General features: G+C 39.2%; 3 protein-coding genes and 1 non-coding gene across 9 annotated transcripts in view; 3 read left to right on the plus strand and 1 right to left on the minus strand.

Moving 5' to 3' along the window:
- The window catches only part of HAT1 (histone acetyltransferase 1), a 60939-nt gene extending 59496 nt beyond the window's left edge, over nucleotides 1-1443 (plus strand). Inside the window, exon 11 of the mRNA XM_036105503.2 lies at nucleotides 996-1443. Coding sequence (XP_035961396.1) covers nucleotides 996-1163 — 168 coding nt within the window. The 3' untranslated portion in view covers nucleotides 1164-1443. The remainder of the gene's footprint in view (nucleotides 1-995) is intronic.
- Nucleotides 1-15000, minus strand: part of SLC25A12 (solute carrier family 25 member 12) — a 197240-nt gene extending 182240 nt beyond the window's left edge. Inside the window, exon 1 of one of the 2 annotated variants that reach the window (XM_036105497.2) lies at nucleotides 14846-15000. In XM_036105497.2, the coding sequence (XP_035961390.1) occupies nucleotides 14846-14863 (18 nt within the window). In that variant the 5' untranslated portion in view covers nucleotides 14864-15000. The remainder of the gene's footprint in view (nucleotides 1-14845) is intronic. The other variant, XM_078070993.1, reaches the window with a different exon arrangement.
- Nucleotides 15001-15119: 119 nt separating this feature from the next.
- METAP1D (methionyl aminopeptidase type 1D, mitochondrial) overlaps nucleotides 15120-23205 on the plus strand; it is an 86227-nt gene continuing 78141 nt past the window's right edge. For 2 of the 5 annotated variants that reach the window (XM_078070995.1, XM_036105510.2), the window contains exon 1: nucleotides 15120-15192. Coding sequence is in view for 3 of the 5 variants with exons in the window: in XM_036105506.2 (XP_035961399.1) it covers nucleotides 15153-15192 (40 nt within the window). In the remaining 2 variants the exon portion in view is untranslated. Of the gene's footprint in view, nucleotides 15193-17577; nucleotides 17646-23205 lie in introns of all 5 variants that reach the window. The other 3 variants (XM_036105506.2, XM_078070994.1, XM_036105507.1) reach the window with 2 other exon arrangements.
- Nucleotides 16014-16113, plus strand: LOC118544009 (U6 spliceosomal RNA). Its single transcript, XR_004921368.1, has one exon. It is a non-coding gene; the product is annotated as a U6 spliceosomal RNA (small nuclear RNA).

Raw genomic sequence — 23205 nt, forward strand, 5'->3', positions numbered from 1 at the left:
AGCTCTTTATTATATGTTCTAGTAGAAGATTGATATATTAATCTAGAACAGTTTACCCAAAATGTATTAAAGTTTCCTGTATTACAGTGTTTCCATACTGTATTGCAGTGTTGCCACCTATCCAGGAATCTTGGGAGTTATTCTTCATTCCCCATATCACCCAATATTTTCTTCCCTAAATCTGCCCTTTCCCCTCCATCTCTGCTCCTACTGACTTGGTCTAGGCTTTCATCATCTCACTTGAATTTTTGCAGTGGCTGCTAAGGTGGTCCTCCAGTCCCATCCTCAGCATTACTAACAGTGTTGTTCTGACAGTGTCCTACCTGAAAGTTGTTACTGGCTCCCTTCTGGCCCATGGGTTCCTTCTCAGTAAAATGTGGCGGCGGAGGGTCGGGCAGGTTAATAAGATAATGTATTTCTGGATAGTAGAAATTCAGTAAGTGCTGGTTAATAATATCTTTTTAAAGTGGGACAGTTTTTGGTTATCTTTCTGAAACTCTTCAGTTTATGTTAAAATTAATGTGTGGTCCATAAATACATGCTGGGTAAGGAAACTTAGAGATGAACTTAGGTCAGGAAAAAGGCAGTTTGGAATTAAAACATTAGCAATGAATTAATGAATGAATAGTGAAATGAAGAATAATAGCACTTAATCTCAGTTGTCTTTCTTCAGTTAATGTATTTATTTACTAAAGAAATTTTTGAGTGTCTACACTGGCCGGTTCTTTATTATGCTTTGGATAGGGGGCTGTTAGTGACATGTATATTTACCCATCAGTTGACACAAATTCCGAGTCTCCTAGTTAACTCCATTTAGAGGGTTTGTAATTCATGGTTAACATTATGTTTAGGCTTCCTTAAGGAAAAACTGTGTGGGACAAATTTGGGCATATTCCTACTAATCTTATTTTTAACAGTGGAGACTTAAAATTCAAAGAATATAAAGAGATTTATCTTCTTTCTTAGTCTAACCAATAATTGTGTTTGTTACTTAGAAAAAGCAGAGAGATCTTGCTAAAATGAGAAAATGTCTCAGACCAGAAGAACTGACAAACCAGATGAACCAAATAGAAATAAGCATGCAACATGAACAGCTGGAAGAAAGCTTTCAGGAACTTGTGGAAGATTACCGACGTGTTATTGAACGCCTCGCTCAAGAGTAGAGATTATTTGGCTCTGTACAGGAAGTTTGCAATTTCTGTACATTGTGTTGTGGAAAATCTGATGATGACTTTAATTTTAAACTCTTGTAACATTTACTTACATTAAAAGTTATCTATCTTATCTTTAGTTGAATATTTTCTTTTGGAGAGATTGTATATTTTAAAATACTGTTTAGAGTCTATGAGCATATATTACATTTTAAAAAAATATATAGCTTCTGAAATACCACTGCAGTTGCTTCCCTTCTTAACAGTATAATAAATGCTTAGTTGTGATATGCTAATGTGTGATGGTATGATTCTTAAGTACTTACGATAAACTTTTTGTTCTTGTTAAAAAACTTCAGGTTTTCACATCACATAATACCCTCTAGGTCCATTCATTTTGTCACAAATGGCTTTTAGGCTTTTAAGCACCTTTAAAACGCATTTCTTTAAGGTCTTCCTAGTAATCTTGTTTTTCCTGTGTGATTTCTCCAAATACAAAATATTCCTAGTATAGATTTGTTTTGTTTTAAATAAACTCCTCTATTAACTGTTTGTTGGGGGTAGGATGGGTGGGTAGAAATAGAAAGGAAACTAGATACAGCCTAAAGCCAAAATGTTTGACATCACATATTAATTGAAGATAATTTATAAGTTAGCATAAATGTATAAATAAAATTTTGGAAAAAGTTAGCATAAATGTTTTATAAATAATAATGTAAAATAATAAATCAGTTTATAAAAGTCAATTTATACACCATTATTGAAATATATCTTGTGTAAAATGAGGTTTATATGTGTTGTGATTTGTTACGAGGTTCTGAAGATGTCAAAGTCCAACAGGAAAAAAGCCCAAAGTAATGATAAACTGCGTACTATAGTTTTACTTTATTTTTATTAGAGTATAAATAAATTGCTTCATATGGAATCATTAAAAGTAAAAGCCTCATGTTTATAATGTGTACCAGTAAGTGAGGTATTGTATAAAATAAAAAATGGGATGTAAGTTGAACTTTACTTTTAAAATCTGATTTGTTCAGTGCTTAAGGCAAAATCCCAACTTGGATAAGCACTGTCTTGTCCTTAGATCAACTTTCCATCAATAAAACTTGTCAAATATAGGAGAAGCAAAGTAACTAGTACCTTCTGGATACAAAATAGCTGTGGCCAGCAGCACACCAACAGCACTAAGCCAAGCGCCCCTTCCAGGGTGTTGGAAAAGTTTTAGTCTCATCTCAAAAGCTTATTTATATAGATGAAACTTGGATTTCTGAAAGTATATATGTACATAGTTTGTTCAGATAGAATGAACTAGTTCAGTTAAAATCCTTTCTGAAAGTACATGAAAGCAATTTGCTTTCCATCTAAATTAGCTAATTTTAAAAATATTTATTAAAAAATTCACATTCGATACCTTGAGATGAGCTACCAAGTTGCAGGGGGAGAACAGTACAATCTAGACAAGTTATCTTTCAACATATTTTTCATCTAGAAACCAGAAAAAGCCAGTGGAATACCAATTTCTGTACTTTTTTTTAAGCAATGTTCTGTGATAAATTTATGGATAAAAATCTGATTTAGCATTAATCTTTGGGACTTGAAAGGCTGTACCTTCATTTGGATTTAGAAGGGTGAAAATCTGATAGATCTGTACCTTGTGTAGTGTAATTAAATACCAGGATGGGTGTGTAGTAGGACCATATATAAACCCAACACAGCCACCTTCTAGGTCCTGGGGATCACTTTTCCACCCTCCAGTAGTAGCCTTCACCCATTTTATCATCCACATACACATCTGTATTTACTTGTGGCCTTTACTTTTTTTCAGTGACCTTCCCTCCCCCATCACCCTTAATTTTTTCCCTGTCCTCCAAATTTTATTTTCTCTACATGTAAGAACATGTTTCCTTTCTGAGCATCAGTTTTTTCATCTGTAAAATGAAGTTGTACTAGAATTATCTCTAGGTTTCCTCCCCCTTCCAAGATACATGTTTATCCTTTTCATATCTTTTCTTCTCATTCTAAATGCTTTTATATTAAAATGTGAGTGTAGATGTGGTATATATCTAAAGCATTTTTGTAAGTCATTCAAAATTCATAGTGAGTTGAAGTGTGAGAGGAAAAAAAAACAAACACTGTGTGTCCCTGGTTGTCTCCGGATTGCCAGGGCCCCAGCTGGCTGTATCAGAACCTTGTCTGTTCTGAAAATTTATCTCATCCACTGCCATCCTTGCCTACCAGAGGAAAGTGAACAGCAAAGCCCCCAACACTGTATCAGAGAATGATTAGAATCATAGACCTTAGAGCTCAAAAGATTTAATTCCTTAAACTCAATTTTAAATTCTTTTTATTAGAATTTAAAAGTCTGTTTAACAGTATTAAATACTGATTAAATAATAAAGTACCCATAATTCTTCCTTTTTTTTTTTTTTAAGGTTTATTTATTTATTAGAACACGAGCTTAGGGAGGGGCAGAGGGAGAGAGAATCCTCTAGGAGACTCCCTGCCTGATGGGGAACTCAATCCCAGGATCCTGAGATCATGACCTGAGCTGAAATCAAGAGTCAGACGCTTAACCAATTCAGCCACCCAGTCGCTCCCATAATTCTTTCTTCTGAGTGAAATTATTTTACATTTGTATATTATCTCTGTATATTATCTCTGCATTTTTAATGTTTCTAGTGTTCAAAATGGTTCTTCTAACAGGAACAATATTTCATATTGATATGCCCATAATAAACTATTTACTTAGGTTTTTTTATTACAACATTCAAATGAATTAATGTCTTTGTGTATATATATTTTTGTATCTGTTGAATCATTTCCTTAAGATAAATTCCTGGGAAATGAAGTTACTGAGTCAAAAGGCAGGAATATCTATGGCTCAGTTATACAAACATGCCATATTTTACAGAATAGCTTGTAAATTACTAACATGAATGTGTGTACTAGTTTTAACAATTTCCGTGGCATGGGATATTGATTTTGTTGTTTCAATAGTATAAAATCTCAAATTATATTCCTTTTGCTTAATGGGAAGGCTGAATATTCTTCCATTTTTTAATGAAAATTTTTCCCTAATATGAATTATCCATTTGATTTTTTTTAATTTATCTTTTGGGATCTACACTCTCACTTTATAGATGGACAATAGTTCCAGAGGTTCATTTGCATAAGGTCACATTATAAATTTATTGCAAAATCAGGACTATCCCCTAGGCTTCTGACTTCTCCTTCAGTAGGCCAACCAAGTCTTAAGCTTGTCAGCCCACTAAGCTCTTTGTAAGAGGGGCTTTTTTTCATCAGCATCTGGAAAATACCTCTCTTGCATGACATTCACCCTAGGTACCAGACAAATACCCTAACTGCCCTCTTGTTTTTATAACCATTGAGGAGCAGGTATTAGGAAAAGGATATTTGGTTATAACGACTAAAAGTAATGATGCCTCATTTGAAGTATGGCTTGAAGTTCCTCATTTTCTCAACATTTTCAAGTTTTCAACATCTACACTTTTTGTTTCCATATTCTTTTATATCTTTATTATAATACATATTTCATTCTCCCTTGTATTATGTGTTATAGTGGAGTTATACTGTGCATTTACTCATTGATTTGGGTAGAGCTGTCTTATATACACAAGTAGTGTGCACATAGTACAAAAATGCAAAAGGGCATACAGAAAAAACTTCACCCCAGTCCTCCAGAAACAACCCCGTTTCTGATAATTTTGAGTATATATCTGAATGTATATCACATATTCAGAGATATATGCGTAAATGAGCACATATGCATAGGTCTTTTATTTTACATATGGTAACCTACATATATTGTTCTCTAAGTTGCTTTTTATTTTTTTTAAGATTTATTTATGGAGGGGGAACACGCGAGCAGGGGTGGGGCAGAAGGAGAGGGAGAGAGCACAAAGCCGGATATGGGGCTCAATCTCACAACCCTGAGATCATGACCTGAGCCAAAATCAAGTTAGAAGCTTAACCGACTGAGGCACCCCTCCAACTTCCTTTTTAGGCGATATATCTTGGGGCACCTCAGTGGCTCAGTCAGTTAAGCAGCTGGCTTTTGATTGCCACTCAGGTCATGATCTCGGGGTCCTGGGATGGAGCCCCACGCCAGGCTCCAGGCTTAGTGGGGAGTTTGCTTGAGATTCTTTCCCTCTCCCTACCTGCACACTCTCTTTCTAATAAATAAATAAATAAGTATTTTTGAAAAATAAACTTGATATATCTTAGAGATCATTAAAGCTATCTTGTTTAATGGCTGCACCGTATTCCATTGTATGGATATACCATAAGTTACTTTACCAGTCCCCTATTATTTAGGTGGTTTCCAGTATTTTCCATCACAAACAGTACTGCAATGCGTACTCCTATACATGTGCAAGTATACCTACACACTGAAACCCTAGAAATCATGTACCTTATTCTGATCTCATTCTTCTAGTGACTGTACTACATTTAAAACAGTCAAATTAACATGAATTAAGGTTACAGAAGCTTGAACTGTACCGATGTGGAATAAATTATGCATACTGGACTAATCTAACCATCCTCATTCACAGCTAGAAATATGAATTACCTTAAAGTCACAGTGATTTGAACGCTTAGGCATATGCACCTGCCTATTTATCCCTTTAGTCTTGCTTAGCTCTTCTCAAACCTTATCATCCAGAATTGCTGTACAGCAGGGTTCCTCAATCTCAGCACTATTGACATTTTGAGTCAGATCATTCTTTGTTGTGTGGGGCTGACCATGTACCGTGAGCTACTAGATGCCATTAGCACTACCCTCAACTCTAGTTGTAACAACCAAACGTGTTTAGACATTGCCACGTTTCCCCTGGGGGACAAAATCACCCTTGGTTGAGAACCACTACTACATAGGATTGAATATTCATCCATGTTAAGCACTATTTTTTATTATGTAACATAGACATTGTACAAAAGTCAAAATGAGTAAGAGTACTTAATGAGAAGCTGCCCTCCCTTGCACCCAGTCACCCGAATTGTCACCCTTCTCCAGAGGCAGTTACTTTTACCAGCCTCTCTTGTGTCCCTCAGAGTTAATTATCAGTCTGCAAATATCTGTAATTTTTTGTTTTATCACAAATGCTGATATACCATATGCAGTACTCAGAATGTTTTCCAGTTAAATTTAACTCATTTTTATTAGTACGTATTAGAACACTTCAATTCTAAACACCTTGATTCCAAACAGCTATTTGATCTTCCATAGTTTGATTTCAGTGTGTTTAATCCAATCCTATTTTAATATTTAGGTTGTTTCCCATCTCACAAGCAGTGTGACAGTGAATATTCTTGTGTATACCTCCATTTTGTACATGTGGGAGTATGTATGCACGATGGTGATGGAATCACTGAGTGAAAGGTTATGGACATTTTACGTTTTGGTAGGTTGAATACACATTTGAGACAATAAAGAAATTTGAATATGGGCTCTATATTAGGTGATATGGGATTTTGCATTTTTGTGATAATGATAACTGTGATTATGTAAGAAAATGTCTTTACTCCTAGGGGTTACATGCTGAAGTATTTAGGGACAGAGTCATAGTGTCTGCAACTTACATGCAAATAGTCCAGAAGAAAAGTACGTGTAGGTGTGATACATATACTTACATATGTACATGCATACATAGACAAATATATGTATATAAACAGAAATAGCAAATGTGCCAAAAAATTTTTTAATTATTGAATCTAGGTGGAAGATACATACAGGTGTTCACTATATGATTCTTCAACCTGGCTGTATTAAATTTCCAAAATAAAAATTGGGAAAGAAAAGTTATTGCATGCATGAAACAAAAACATACTGTGAAAAAGAAATAGTGAATAAAAAAGAGCTCTCGGAAATTTAAAATAAATATTCTAATTCAAGCAGCAGAAATGTGGGGCATAAAGTTGAAGAAATTTCCTAGGACATCAAAAAGAGAAAACGTGAGAGAAAAGATAAATCAATATGGGAAATCTGATAGCCAGCTTATTTTCATTTCAGAGAGGAAAAGAAAACAGAAGAACATTATCCAAAAAAGGGAGGATAATTCCTCAGAGTTGAAGAAGTCAATCTTCAAATTAGAAGCTCACTGAAGTTTGAACAAGGTTAAACCATCATCACTAAGATTTATTGAGCACTTACTATCTGCGAAGCACTTGAATCAGTCCTGTCAGTTCTCACAACAGCCCTCGGAGGCACATGGTATTCTCCTCAGGTGAGGCCTGGGGAGGTTATTTTATCTGAGGTCACACAGGAAGTGACAGAGCCAGGATTTTAGTGCAGGCAGTCTAATTCGCTTGGGTTCTTAACCACTACACCACTTACCTAAAAAGACCCACATATAGACTAAATTATTAAATTTCAAAACACTGAGCATAAAATAAAGATCCTAAATGCTTTCAGACAGCAAAACAAAGGTCACCTGGGGGAGGAGGGGGCATTTAAATAGCATTAGACTTAGCATCAAGCCTACTTCATGCTAAAAGACAATGGAACAATGTCTTCAAAGTATAGAATCCTACACCCAAACTAGCAATCAAATGTGAGAGTAAAATAAAGGTGGTTTTGGAAATCTAAGAAACTAGAAAACTTACATCACACACTTTGTGATGAAGTTACTTGTAGGTCAACTTTAGCAGTATGAAGGTGAAATCAAAGAGCAAGTTAAGATGTGGAGTATAAGAAATGGTAAAACTAATCTGATTCCAATAAAAAGAAATCTGAGGATGGCAACTGAGTAACATATCTAAAAGTATTTGGTCCAAATTATAGGAGACTATGAACTCAAGAAAAAAAAATGTATAAGAAAGTCAAGAGTCCAAACATAATAAACTGTGGTTGGCATGGCTTTGAGCAGTAACTAGAAACAAATTGGTTGAGTCCAGTCAGACTGGGAAAGGTAGGATGGGAGATTATCCCTTTTCAAATTGTAACCCTTGTTATAATTGCGTGTGTTTAAAAACTGTGTTACTTTGATATGAAATTTTATTTAAATACTATTACTATATTGTTCAGCAACTAACGCTGAACATATATCATTATCAAATAAAATATAACTGTAAAACATGTAAATTTTAAAAACAGGTTTACCTGAGGCAGACAAGTGGCACCTTTAAACAATGAGACGTGCTCAGCCTGATTTCCACAAAGCAGAACTTGCCAAAAGAAAAGAGAATGAAGTGCTTTCTTTAATAAAAACAAAATAAACCAAAAAACCTAAAAAACACAATATTCAATCCTTTTCTTTGGAAGCTGATTCTCAAAAGGGACCATAGTTTACCATACTCTTTATTTGGCTGCCAAAAGAAACTGTCCCTATCCTTGACACCCCGGTGCTATGAATCAACAGATACCACATATAAAACCAAAGCTTTGAAATTTTTCATTTCATAATTTTGGGGGGCTTTCCATTAACCCTGTGGAGAAATATAATGCAATAAAAGCGTAATGCCATCTCTTATGAATATCGGAAGAGTGTAAGTAAGATGCTTATAAACATCTTGTAAAAAATACTTTTTTAAGATCTGTGTACGTATTATAACGTACACAGGCTCGAAAAGGGTTGTATCTTCTCTGCTACGACCTCTCTCTGGGCCTCACACTCTTGACCTTCAAATTGGAAGGGGTAGAGTTAAAGCTGGATTAGATGGTCTTTGAAGCCTTTTCCCAGTTCTTCAACTGTATTCTTTCTCTTCGAACTTAATAAAAGACCAGTTGGAAAATGTACTTTGGTTAGACTCTCAGTTCACCTGGACAGTTCTTTAGATTTTTAATTAATAATTTTGGCAGGTGAATCTGTGTGGAAGTCTTGGGCTGTGCAGTGTGTTTGCCTAGCTCTCTGAATCCCCCTTTGTGAAGGCCGTGGGGCCACCACAGTGAGGCTTGTTTGCTGTCTGTTCCTAGAGCAGCTGCTGCTTTTCTTCCTTTATCCTTTATCAAGCAAAAGAAAGTGCAGTGATGTTTGTGTGTGCTTCAGGGGAGGAAAATGCTCTCCAGACAGGTTATTCTCTGGGTTAAAGTGGATGGAATGAGCACAGAGGAGCTAGCTCAGTGGGAAGAGAGGTCGAGGCAGCATCTGCCCTCCTGTTTGTTTTGACACTTTCAGTCTTGCATATAGAATGTGTTGAGTGAGAGGCGAGCAGAAGTTAAGAAATGCACTACTGCTTAGTTTGTCAGCCAGTTTGGGGAGTGGAGGCGGAGAGTGGGAGGGGAGAAGGGGACATACAGCTAGTTTTCTTTTTCTATTATTAAATCCCTTGCACTTTCATCATCTCCACTTTGGAGATTCTTACTGCAGTGTACTTTGCATTATTGTTAACTGACCAAGGAGTACTGTTTCCTGCTTACGGTAGGAAATATCAAAATTCCAAATATTTTCAACCTGTGACATTGATGGTCAAACTGCTCTCTCTAAGGAACTGGTTTCACACAATCCTACAGGACCATGTATTTTTGCTCAAACACACTAAGCATGATACCACAAACAGAACCATAAAGCCAGGGGTGCCTGGGTGGCTCAGTTGTTGAGCGTCTGCCTTTGGCTCAGGCCATGATCCCAGGGTACTGGGATCGAGCCCAGAATCGGGCTCCCTGCTCAGCGGGAAGCCTGCTTCTCCCTCCCCCACTCCCCCTACTTGTGTTCCCTCTCTCGCTGTGTCTCTGTCAAATCAATCAATCAATCAATCAAAAAAAAAAAAAAAAGAACCATAAAGCCAGTAAAAGAATATACAAAGATGGAAAGGTATGAGAAGGTACCCAGGCGCCCCTCTAAGTGTTTTTAAAGAGCACATATACATACTTCTGTAAACAGAAAAAAAAACAAAAACCCAAACAGACTTTTTAAAAAGTTCCAACAAGGGGGCGCCTGGGCGGCTCAGTCGTTAAGCGTTTGCCTTCAGCTCAGATCATGATCCCAGGATCCTGGGATCGAGCCCAACGTCGGGCTCCCTGCTCCGCGGGAAGCCTGCTTCTCCCTTTCCCACTCCCCCTGCTTGTGTTCCCTCTCTCACTGTGTCTCTCTCTGTCAAACAAATCAATAAAATCTTTAAAAAAAAAAAAGTTCCAACAAGGAGATCAAGAGCATTTTCTTTTCTCCTCTTTTACAAGTGTGGATTAGAGATGCTAAAGGAAGAATTATATCCTTCTCTCACCTTCATCTTTGCAGGGGTGAAGGAATTATACAGGTTCTAATTTCCTGGAACCTTATCTAATTAGCGTTCAGCATTTTTCTCAGGTCTTGGCAGCCAGGGATAGCCAGACTCTGTAACCCTTCACCCCTGGAGTTGTTCCAATGGGCTTATCCTCTCAAGGGTATTTGGTTCTTCTTTATGAACAATCTTGTGAGCATGTTAGTCTCAGCTTTCCAATTAGTGTTTTTTTTTTTTAAGATTTTATTTTTAAGTAATTTCTACACCCAATATGGGGTTTGAACTCACAACCCTGAGATCAAGAATTGCACACTCCACCAACTGAGCCAGCCAGGCACCCCTCCAACTAGTTTCTTAAGAACAAAAATAATATCTCTTTGGAGCCTAGAGTAGGCATTTAAGTATTTCTTCATTGGCTGATTGATTGCTAAATTCTCTTGTAAACTTTTTGCCTTTTTTCCTTACTCTAAAGGGTATTCATTCTCCAGCAGAAGGGAATAGATGGCAGTCGCTAAAGATATACGTTTTTATTTAGATAGCATGGGGGCAAATACACACTTCTGCTTTAACTCAACTTCCCTCAGAGCCAAGTGCAAGAGATGAGGTCAAAGAAGCCTTCTTTTCCCCTCAAACCTGCACAGTTCCAAAGCCAAATCTGACCAAGACAAGTATTATCAGAAAACTCGGATGCATCAGTAAGTGAGGTCTTGGACTACCGTCATGCTCTTCCCCTATAGCCCTCCCATACCCTCCTTACCTTGGCTTTTGCCACCACTCTATGCTCCAACAATGAATAGGCTATTATGCGGAAGCATTATTTCTTCTTTTTTTTTTTAAAGGTTTTATTTATTCATTTGACAGAGAGAGAGATAGCGAGAGCAGGAACACAAGCAGGAGGAGTGGGAGAGGGAGAAGCAGGCTTCCCGCCGAGCAGGGAGCCCGATGTGGGACTCGATCCCAGGACCCTGGGACCATGACCTGAGCTGAAGGCAGACGCTCAGCGAATGAGCCACCCAGGCGCCCCTGAAGCATTATTTCTGCTTCCAATCTCCCATAATATCTTCCAAGCCAAGAGGTTGAACCAACTTGAAATTAATACTGGCCAGACTGGGCCTGAAAGCAACAACTCCCTTGGGACAATGTTTTGATCTTACCCTACAGCTAAGTTAGCCCTGTCTGATCCCATTTTACTCTGCTTACCTTGACAGACTGTTCAGGAAGGTGCAGCAAGCTATTTGCTAAGCCCATCTGGACCAGGCCTATAAATGGTTATAGATTCCTGAATTTTCTGAATTTCAGAGTAGGAGGGGCTCAGGTAGGACAATATTGTTCTTAGAAGGGGGTGGAACTTAAAGTTTCATTTACACAGGATTTATACAACTGAGAAAATACCATTAGACAAATCAAAAATGGGAGGGACAGGAGGGTCACGTACAACTAAAGTCCCACTCCCTTGCCCCCTGGTTCCTTCTTGGTTGGCACTGCTATAGAACAAGAAAACAGGGCACAAGCAGCAAGGAGAAATCCTCTTAATTTCTCACAACTGCCTTGGATATGGTATTACTCTTCCTCAAAAAACATGGAGCATCTACACATTTTCTCTAAGGACACCCCTAGAGTACTCAGTAATACATCCATTGTTGTCTCAAATGTTGGCATAGGAAATGACCTCCTGCCAGCAAGTTGGTTAAGAGTGCCTTAGAAATTTTCCACCTGAACATACAATCATTTGAAGCTGGACCCTAACTTTACAGGGGTCCAGTGAGCTGCTGAGACAGGTCCCTGTTGTATGTTCAGTTATGTTTTTATGCAGGACTCCTAGTTCCTGGAAAGAATGTTCATTTGACTTAAAAAAAATGTAAATAAATTAAAGTATTTCCTCATACTAAAATCAGATAAGTCAGAGGGCAAGATTGGAAATATTCTTCACAAGCCATGGAGTAAAATGCTAAGAAATGATCCTGAAATCAAATCAAAAGGCAAATTTTTCTGATTCATATAGCAAAATTGAGAAGCAAGGTCAGGAAGGGCAAATGAAGGCATTTCAGGCTAGATGACAGTCTTGCTGAAGCTGTGCAGGCCCTAGGGCAGCAGTTTCCCTCAGCAGGCCATAGAATCTGCTTTGTGCCCAGTAGGAAATACTTCCTTATTCCAGTTAGTTTTACAATGTGTTCATATATTCTTCTATAGATATGTAAGCATCTTAGTATGGTTTATGTTTTTAAGTATCTTGCATTATAGGTAATCTTAATAAGTATTTAAAAATCTAAACTTGTAAAACAAGTTACAGGATGATGTTTTACAAAGCAAAATTTATTTTTAAAGAGATTTACTTCATGTTGCATAATCCCCTAGAGCATTTAAAAAATGTGAATTTGATTTACAAATTCAATACATATGTTACAGAAACCAATATAATTTAAATTTGATTACAAACTATATACAACTTTTGAAAAAGTTATATGGTATAAATCTATAATAAAATATTGTTAAGTAGAAGAAGAAAAAACTGACTTCAAAAATATGAATATAAGAATTTATTTCTTTTATAAAAGAGGATAAAAAGATCTTAAAAGGTGCTAATAAGACATGAACTTAGGTAAAAGGCAAAAACTGAGGTAAAAGACCTACAAAACAATAATTAATCGCAATTAATGAAAATATTTTAACATTAAAGAATGAATTTTTGGACACAGAAACTGAAGGTATTAAGAAGTTATCCTTTATTTCTTGAACTCTGGTTTTGAAAAACTACTCAACTTTTTATTCAAGAATCCCAAGCGCAAAATCTGAATATTGGTGGGAATTCAAATTAGTAAAGCACCACAATATAATTAACCTTCATTTTACAGGTGGGAAGATGGGCAGAAATGGAGTAGAGAAGTGAGTCAGTAGTGGTTACTCATCTAAATGAAAGCACTCTAATGCCCTGACTCTCCAGGATCACAGAATGCTAGAATTGCAAGGGATCTCAGATGTTGGTGGTCTAGCCTTTTATCTTGTTGGCATTTATCTCATAAACTGATGATTTTGGAGGACACATACTGGCAACTTTGAATTCTTTTAATGTCAGAGGGATATAGTATGAGATAAGCCAAATCAGGTCAGTGGATGAGCTACATAATCTGTGCAAGTTCCCATCTGTGTCATTTCTAGCTCATCCTAGATACCCACATTCTATGCCGAACTTATTGGGCATCTCCTCACTGGATCCCACTATGATGGGGCCACCTGATTTCCACATGGTGTTTCCTTTTCCTTTTCTTTCTAGTTGCAGGGGAACAGAGCAGATTTACCATATTCAAAAGTCCTCTCTCTGGAACTGATCTGAGTTTGAAAAAGGTGGAGCTTGAAGTAACCTGTGGGAGTACTTTTCATTCTCATCCTTGCACATCTTACTTACCTCAGTGGAAAACATTATTTCTCTTTATCTTTCAAGGTGACCCAAAAGCATCCAAAACTGGGTCTCCAAGAAGTATAGCATGTGTCCTCTAATGAACTGCCACAATTCATTCTTTGAAAGTAAAAATATCAAAACTATGTAGTCATTAAAAAGAATGAGTTTGAACTAAGATTTGATGTTTATAATGAGTGCAAAAAGCAAGTCCTAACAGTAAGTATGTGAGTCCATTTAAAATATTTACACATATTTGCCTGTAAAAGGCACAGAATGATGCACACAGTGGCTGACTGGAGAGCTGGACTGTGGTGCGCAGAGAGGGTTAGGAAGGGGACCTGGGCTTTTTTCCTTTATTCATTTCTGAATTGCCTGGATGTTTCACCAAGTGTGTACTTAAATTCTTTTAAAATTAATTAGGGAACATCACACACATCCACCAAGAATCTTTATCAGTCTTTACTGCATTAAAAGTCTGGGAAACCGTTAAGTTCTTGGTTTGACTGGTTCCATGGAGAGTTCAATTCCTTCACCAGACATTCCTTAAATACTAGGTTCTTTGCCTGGCACCAGGCTACCAAGATCAGTAACACCTGGTCTATGACAGGATGGAAATCTGCCCCAAAATGCAGCTAAGAGGAAAAGTGAATTTGGTAAGAATGGGCACCATCATCACTAGGTATACAACGGCACCCTCACTTGTCTCATAATTGGCCTTCTGTAGGCTTCGTCTTTCGGCAGCGCCATCCTCTCATTCTTAAAAGTCAGATTTACAATTAAGACTCCAGTTAATACCGTTGAGCGGGAAGTGTCCTTGGGGAAAGAGAAGTCCCCGGAACAGACCCACTGGGGTATCCAGAATTGATTTTGCAGCTGCACACAGATTCCTGTCTTAACCTGGAGTCTCTGCTGAGTAACGTAATTTCTGGGACAGCAAAGGGGCAGCTGGTGACTTTGAACCAAATTTTACCTTTCAACTCAATTCAGGGAAATTTCAACAGAGTGGCCGACGATGCAAAGTGCTATGTTGAACGCTAGATTGTGCTTTATTTTTTCCTCCCAACTTCACGTTTCCATGCACCAAAATGTTGATGCTACAAATATTGGATGCCACGCTTACCTGACAGGCTTCTTCCATCCCACCTGGGCGCAGGGGCTCTGAGCGAGCGCGCGAACCGTGGCTGGAGCCCGCCTCTCGCGGCCGGAGCGGGCTCGCCGGGCCGCGGGTTCCCCTGCTGGCCCCAGAGCCGGAGCCGCTTTGCTGCCGGGGCTCCCGCAGTCAGCCCCCCGCGCGCACGCGCGCTCCCCCGGGGCGGCCCCAGCGCCTCCAGTGTTCGGCAGGGCTGCGACTGGACAGTTCCAGCGGGCGGGGCGGGGCGGGGCGGGACGGCTAAGGAGTGCTCCGCGACCACGTGATCGGCGCTAACATGGCGGCGCCCAGCGGCGTCCACCTGCTCGTCCGCGGAGGTAAGCCCCTGGAGAACCGCACCGCGGGGGTTGCACGGTAGCTCACTCGCTAAGCACCCGGGTTCAAAGGGGTTACACACCCGCGCTCAAACATTTCGCCGCACACGAATGTACTTTTAGTTCTACCGATACAGGCAGACACACAAGCTGACACAGGGACACGCCGCAGGAACACGACACATTTATTCACTCATTTGCCTGGACTGCGTCACTGCGTGGCATCTATTCGCAGTCACTCCTTGAGGTTTATGGGACATTGTCTGAAGTTTTCTTCCCCCACGTCAGTTGTATGATTAGTGTAGCAAACTTACTTATTTTGGCTGCGGAGCGATGAACCTACGGTAACTCGGGAATGCGCCTGGATACCCAGTTGCCACAGAGAAAGCAGTTGGTTTGTTGTATCTATTGGCATGATACAGTACGTCTTTTGGGAAACTTGCAACATGTGATTATTCTGTTACAGTGACTTAAAGTGAAGAAGCGAAGAAATCATGTCCGGGTAGCTCTCAGTAGGTGTTACCCTTGCGTGAATGGTGAGACTTTAGTAAATAGATACTTTTGCAGGTAAATTAGGGAAATCCTTGTTAGATTTGTTCTGAATCTTGGTCAGAAAGAACTAGGAAGTTGTTTCAAGGATTGGGAAAGAGGGGAACTAACATAGTTTGAGGGACTGCTTAGGTGTCAGGCACATAGGAACAGCAGTCCTGTGAGATAAATTTCATAGTAAATAGCTACCGTTTATTAAGTGCTTTTTAAGTACATGGTCCTGCGTCAGCACCTTACATATGCTAGCTACCTTTTAAAACCCAATGAGTTAGTGCGCGCTTCAGCAGCACCTATACTAAAATAGGAACGATACAGAGATTAGCGTGGCCCCTGCGCAAGGACGATGTGCAAATTCGTAAAGCGTTCCATATTTTTTGGAATTAGAATTTTAAGATTATAAGTAAATAAAGGAACACTGTACTGTGAAAAGTAAATAAATAAAATCCAGTGAGTTAGGCGTTACTCCCGGTTTGCAGAGGAGAAAAGTGAGGCAGAGAGGTTAAGTAATATGACTAAGGCCGCACAGATTTTAAGAGGAGCCACAGGAAGATTTGAAGGGAGAGAGGTGCAAGAAGAAGGTGATGTAAGCAGTATTTTGGGCTGGTTGGTTATTAGAGTGGAAGTCAACAGGAGAATGCAGCCCTGTGAAAAAAAGCCCCAATTTACATCTCTTAAGATCTGGGCTCCAGGCCAAACTCTGTTTACTAATCAAGTTACTTTTCTGTTTCCTCTTTTGGCAAGAAATAATGGTGTTTAGACTTTTTTGTGTACCACAGGTAATGGTGAAGAGGATCTGGGGAGATAGTCGAGGTAGAGGAGGAACCAAAACACACACACATGTGTATTTTATATATATACACATATATATGTATGTGTATGTATATAATCCCCACAGATTACAGAAATAGTATATTATTATTATTTTTTTTTTTTTTTGTCACTTCTGATTTTGACAAATGGTGGTTCAGACAATCCTGGGAAAGACTGCTATAGGGAAGCCAGGTCGGGTTATTGGTTCCTATAACCCATTCCATTATATCCCACAGTGCTGCAACAACTAAAAGAGGGATCTTCTGACTAGAAAAGGGACAGAAAATGTGTCATCAGGGAGAGATTTATTGACCAGGAAAGGTCACCTTTATGGACTATCCATAGCTAGTTTTAAATTGCAGACAGGTTGTCCTATACCACTTGCTCCCCAAGCCCCTAGGATGGAAAACGAACGGTAAATTCATGAAGTCTCCTGTCTCTTCTTCCTTTTCACATACTTAAATTGATGTAAATCAATTCACTATAAGTCTTTCTGTGTCAGGGTTTATCATCATCATCTATGTGCATCTTTCCCTCCTGGAAAATAGGAAGAAAACATTTTTTTTAACCCATTAAGAAGGCATGAGGTTTTTTTCATGACTCTCCAGCTCACTGTAGCTTTAGTCACTGTATACCCTATAGACAGTAGTTACAAACCTCCTCTCAACATCCCCACTCCTGTTAATTCTTGTTCAGCAGGAGCTATGTTTTATCTGTCCAGTTTAACAAGCATAGTAACTGGCTCAAAGTTATACTTACTAAACATACTGAATTGAGAGGCTGTTAAGACTTGCTCTCTTCCATCATGGACTAAGGGATGGGTAGAAACTGTGAGTAGTGACATTGGAAAGGAGAAAGGACATATCAATCTGTTGAAAGCAAGAGATAAGGTAACAAGAGCCTTTTAGGGATGAAAGTATTCCCTAGATTAGCACTGGCAGGAAATCCCAGATCCTGGCACATAATGCCTACTGTCAGGCCCCAGGAACTCTTCCTTGCTTAATCTCTCAATCCCAACCCCATTTATAGGAATCCTTGTTCCAGCTCCTGAAGGCATTACACAGGATCCTTTGTATGGGAAGAAATGGGGAAGGCAAGTAAGTGGGGCATACTTTCTCCTTTACACTCTGGTCACTTTTATGAGCCTGGCTTGTCTTCTACCTCTCTGATTTTCCCAGACTTTCACTAGGCTCTCTGTTAGGTTTCTAAATATTATTGTTCCCCAGGATTTTGTCCTAAACTTTCATCCCTGCTTTCTCTATTTGTTGTCACGAATCACCTTTATCTACCTCAATGACTGCAAATCTAGGCGATTTTTTAAAAATGAACAGAGCGTCTGCTGGAACTGGGCACCAGCCTCAATGCCAGCTCTTTGTTGGGTGTATTTTCCTAGATGTCTCTTAGGCCCTTTAAACTCAACAGGTCCAACGTGGAAATGAATATTTTTCTCCACATCTTCTTCTAGGCTTATAGACTCTGTCTCCATCAATGGTATTACCATACAGTCAGTATTTAAGTGAAAGCATTTGCGTTCTCTTGGTCCCCACCTTTTTTTTTTTTTTTTTTTAATTTCTCTGTCCTGGGGCGCCTGGGTGGCTCAGTCAGTTGGGTGTCTGCCTTCATTTCAGGTCATGAGGCCAGGGTCCTGGGATAGAGCCCCACGTCAGGCTCCCTGCTCAGCGGGGAGCCTGCTTCTCCCTCGCCCTCTGTCATTCCCCATGCTCTTACTCTCTCTCTCAAATAAATAAATAAAATCTTTAAAAAAAGTTTTCTCTGTCCAGTGAGTTAGTAAATCCCATTTCTTTTTTTTATTTCTTTTTTTTTTTCTAAGATTTTATTTATTTATTTGACAGAGAGAGCACACAAGCAGGGGGCAGGGGCAGAGGGAGAGGGGAAAGCAGACTCCCCACTGAGCACGGAGCCCGACACGGGGCTCAGTCCCAGGCCACTGGGATCACGACCTGAGCAAAGGCAGACACTTAACCATCTGAGCCACCCAGGTGCCCCGGTAAATCCCATTCCTCCCCCGCCCCCAAGCTATGTATTTACTTATTTTTGTAATTCAAGTATAATTAACCTATAGTAATGTGTTACTTTCAGACGTACAATATAATGATTCAACAATTCTATACATTACTTGGTGCGCATCATGATAAGTGTACTCTTAATCCCAGTAAATCCCATTTCTTGGATCCCTCCAGTTTTCGGCATGGTCTAGGTACAAGTCTTTAAGATTCCTTGGCTAGACAGGGCCTTTGTTTTTTTTTTTTTTTTTTAAAGATTTTATTTATTTATTTGAGAGAGAGAGAATGAGAGAGAGAGCACATGAGAGGGGGGAGGGTCAGAGGGAGGAGCAGACTCCCTGCAGAGCAGGGAGCCCGATGCGGGACTCGATCCCAGGACTCCAGGATCATGACCTGAGCCGAAGGCAGTCGCTTAACCAACTGAGCCACCCAGGCGCCCTAGACAGGGCCTTTGTAACTGGTCTCCACCTCAGTCCATTCTCTTCCCCACAACTACAGTTCTTTCTCTCAAATTCTGCTCTGATTATGATGCTTCCCTGCTGAAAAACCTCTGGGAACTCTTCCTTGCTGAGATGAAGTCCCTTAGCATGGAAAGCCAGCTCCAGCACAGTCTGGCCTCACTTTATCTTCTCAGCCTCATCTTCTGCCAGTTCCCTATCCTTAGATCGCTGCTCAGGTTAACCATGTGCACCTCCTTAATTGTGCTCCTGCAGTGTCCTTTTTCACCTGACAAACCATTCATCCCTCAAGGCCACACATAAATGCCATCTCTCCCTTAAGCTTTCTTGGCTTCTGCCCAAACTAACCCACTCTGCTTATATCGCACTTGGGGCGTACCTTTACCACAACACTTGTCACCTGGCATCAAAGTATGTACACTTCTCTAAAAAATATTAGTTTGCACCTCTATCTCCCCGATAGAATGGGAGCTTCTTACAGGTGTGTCTTACCTTCTTTGTCTCCCCAAAGCCTGGAGCACAGTGTCTGCGCATGGTAAGTACTCAGTTTCATAACTGAATGAAAACCCTTTCAGATTGCAACCTCCTATAGAAATACTTGTGCACAGAGATTGTATGGTAGGCCTAAAGAATCAGTATCTCAAAATGTCAGTTTTCTTCACATAACAGGTCTAGATAGTGAATTTTTTTCCTTCCTTCCTCCCTTCTTTCCTTCCTTCCTTCCTGTTTTATATTCCATATCTCCCCAAGAATATTTTTTTTTTTTTTTAAGATTTTGTTTATTTATTTATTTGACAGAGAGAGAGAAACAGCATGAGAGGGGATAGGGTCAGAGGGAGAAGCAGACTCCCTGCTGAGCCGGGAACCCGATGTGGGACTCGATCCCAGGACTCCGGGATCATGACCTGAGCCGAAGGCAGTCGCTTAACCAACTGAGCCACCCAGGCGCCCTCTCCAAGAATAATTTAAGGCAATTTTACTTCTGTGTATCTTTTTTGGCAACTATGAGAATTTCATTCCAGGTTATTTGAATTGTGAATCAGACTTATAATTAGAAAAAAAGAAGTTGAAATGGGGGAAGGGAAGAAATCTAAAAGAGAAGTGCTTGAAGTTTAAGCAGAGTAGCCATGGGAGAGATGAAGGAAGCAGATGGAAGTAAACCCTCTCACCTAAGCACTATCCTGCTGTGGAAACAAGCCACGTGGAAGGAGCTGACGCTGTGAGAGGAGAGGGGCCGACTGTTGGCAAGTCTGGCAGAAACGCTAAGAAAGGCTGGTCGGTGTGTGGAAGAGTCTGGCCTTCCCAGAGGGCTGTGTGGCAATGTCTGTCAAGATGTAAGGTATACCTGCCTTTTGCCTAACAATTCTGCTTTTAGGAATTTATCCTAAGAGACCAATATGATGAGTATGTAAAGGTGTTTAAACGAGATTGTATATTGGTGATATTGGACAGAATCTGAAATGTCCGGCGCCTGGGTGGCTCAGATTGTTGGGCGTCTGCCTTCGGCTCAGGTCATGATCCCAGGGTCCTGGGATCGAGTCCTGCATCGGGCTCCCTGCTGGGCGGGGAGACTGCTTCTCCCTCTGCCTCTGCGTCTCTCTCTCTGACTCTCATGAATAAATAAATAAAACATTAAAAAAAAAAAAGAATCTGAAATGTCCATTGGTAAGGGAATGGCTATATAAATTGTGGTTCATCCATGCACTGGGGTGCTATGCAGCCATTAGAAAAGATGATGTTGAGGGGCACCTGGGTGGCTCAGTTGGTTAAGCGTCCAACTCTTGGTTTCGGCTCAGGTCATGATCTCAGGGTCATGAGATCAAGCCCCATATGGGGCTCCACGCTCTGCATGGAATCTGTTTGAGATTTTCTCTTCCTCTCCCTCTGCTCCTCCTGCTCGTGCTCTCTCTCTTTCTCAAATAAATAAATAAATCTTAAAAAAAAAAAAAGATGATGCCGATGTACTGTAGACTTAAATAGTCATTGACACATATTGAGGAAAAAAAGGCAGGGTATAGAACAGTGTATCCCCCTTATGTAAAAGTATGTAGCTTTGCTTTCTCATGTATGTATGCACAAAGAGGTATCTAGAATGATGTTCACCCAAATGTTCATAGTTGTTATTTCTAGATGGCGAGATTGGACTGATTTTTACTTTTTTGTGTTTGATGTGTTTGAATTTTATATATTGAGCATTTTTGTTATCCAGGTATTATGTAATATATCCAAATAGAATATTTGTATTATTATTAATTACTATACTGTAATTTAAGATGCATATAACGCTACTAATATTTCATTATTCTTGGTTTTTTTAGTTTAACAAATGTAAAAAGTATTTACAAGTGCTTCTGTTCATTTGTGACTCTAAGGCCATCAATTCTTCTGCTGAGAATTCTCTTACCATAATGGTTTTCAAAAATTTAACCTCCAGGTCAGGGAGGGGCTGTTGTACATCATGAATTAAGTACTTTAAACTTTTGTCGATTGACCTGAGATCCTTACTATCTGTATAGCTTCTGTAGGAAAATGTATCCTCAATTTTGCCAAACCAAGTTAGAATTAAGTTTTGGGATGTGGTCTATGTGCAATTTGGAAAATGCTAATGTAATAAGGAGGTTCCTGTGACTTAAACTCTATTCATGTTGCTAGCCAGAGAATGAAATGGATTTTTGCTAATATGATATTTTTTAACAAATACCTTCCAACTCTATTATAATATAGCTTGTTACTCATAGATTAAGACATACTTAATAATCAAATATTGGTCCTAAATTCTCTAAAGTCAGACATTGTCCCTAAAGCCATATATGTTCTTATGTTTTTCCTCTGCTTGAAACAGCTTTCTCTAACACAGATAGCTCCTGTCTCCCATTGAAATGATAAAATCTCAGTGCACAGTGTAGGACATGTAGACCCTCAATGATGAATACTTGCAGTCATTAAAAAAAAAAAACACCCATGATGTTGACCTGTATTTGTTGACATGGAATGATGTCTACAACATATATTGTTTGGAAAAAGCTAGTTATAGAACAGTTTAATATAATCCCATTTTGTAAAATGAAACACCAGTATCTTTATGTGTGTCTAAGTGTATAACGTACTGAGAGAGAGAAAGAGAAAATATTCTAAATACTCAGTTTCTATGAAATGCCCACTTTCCCCAAGCACTGGAGATCTTTGAAAATGAAGAGTGGATGCTATATATCTGAGGGAATTTGGAAAGATGGAAGGAGAATAATATGCATGCGGAGCATCACTTGAACATATTATTTTACAGTTAAAACAGCTTTTTCTTGTGGAGATTGGATTTTCTTTTTTAGCTTTGAAAGCTAATTTTCTTGAAAGGAAAATTTCTTTTTTTTTTAAGATTTTATTTAATTATTTGAGAGTGTGTACACATGTGCAAGTGGGGGGAGAGGGGCAAAGGGAGAAGCAGACTCCCCACTGAGCAGGGAGCCCAACTTGCCTTGGGGGCTCAATCCCAGGACCCCCGAGATCATGACCTAAGCTGAAGGCAGACGATTGACTGACTGAGCCACCCAGGCACCCCCAAATATGGAGAATTTCAAACATACACAAAAGTAGAGAGAGCAGTAAAATAAACTCCCACATACCCATCACCTAGTTATAATAATCACCAACTTATGGCCACTCTTGTTTTAGCTTTACCCCTAGCCACTCTCTCCCTAAAACTGGATTATTTTGAAGCACATCCCAGATATCATATAATTTCACCTGTAGATTTTTCATTATGTATCTCTGAAAGACAGGGAGCCCTTTTTATTTTCTTCATATATCCTACATATCAGTTCTAGAATTTTCGATTGGTTCTTTTCTTATAGTTTCCATTTCTCTGTTGAGATTTCCCAGCTGTTCACTCATTATGTCTACCTTTTCCTTTAAGTACTTGAACATACATATTTTTACTAACCATTTTTAAAGTCCTTATCTGTTAATTCTGTCATCTGGGTGATTTCAGGGTCTGTTCCTGTTTTACTGACTGCTTGGTTTTCTGTTCTCTCAGCCATTTCTTTTTATTTACAGTTTGTGTCAATGCAGATCAATTCTATAACATGAGACGTTACTATGAATCAAAGCATAAATACACAAACACAATGTACAACCTGAAATAGATGTACAGCATTCAGATATGAAACAAAAGGGAATGT

This window comes from Halichoerus grypus, chromosome 4 (assembly GCF_964656455.1).
Source record: "Halichoerus grypus chromosome 4, mHalGry1.hap1.1, whole genome shotgun sequence".
Classification (NCBI taxonomy): Eukaryota; Metazoa; Chordata; class Mammalia; order Carnivora; family Phocidae; genus Halichoerus; species Halichoerus grypus.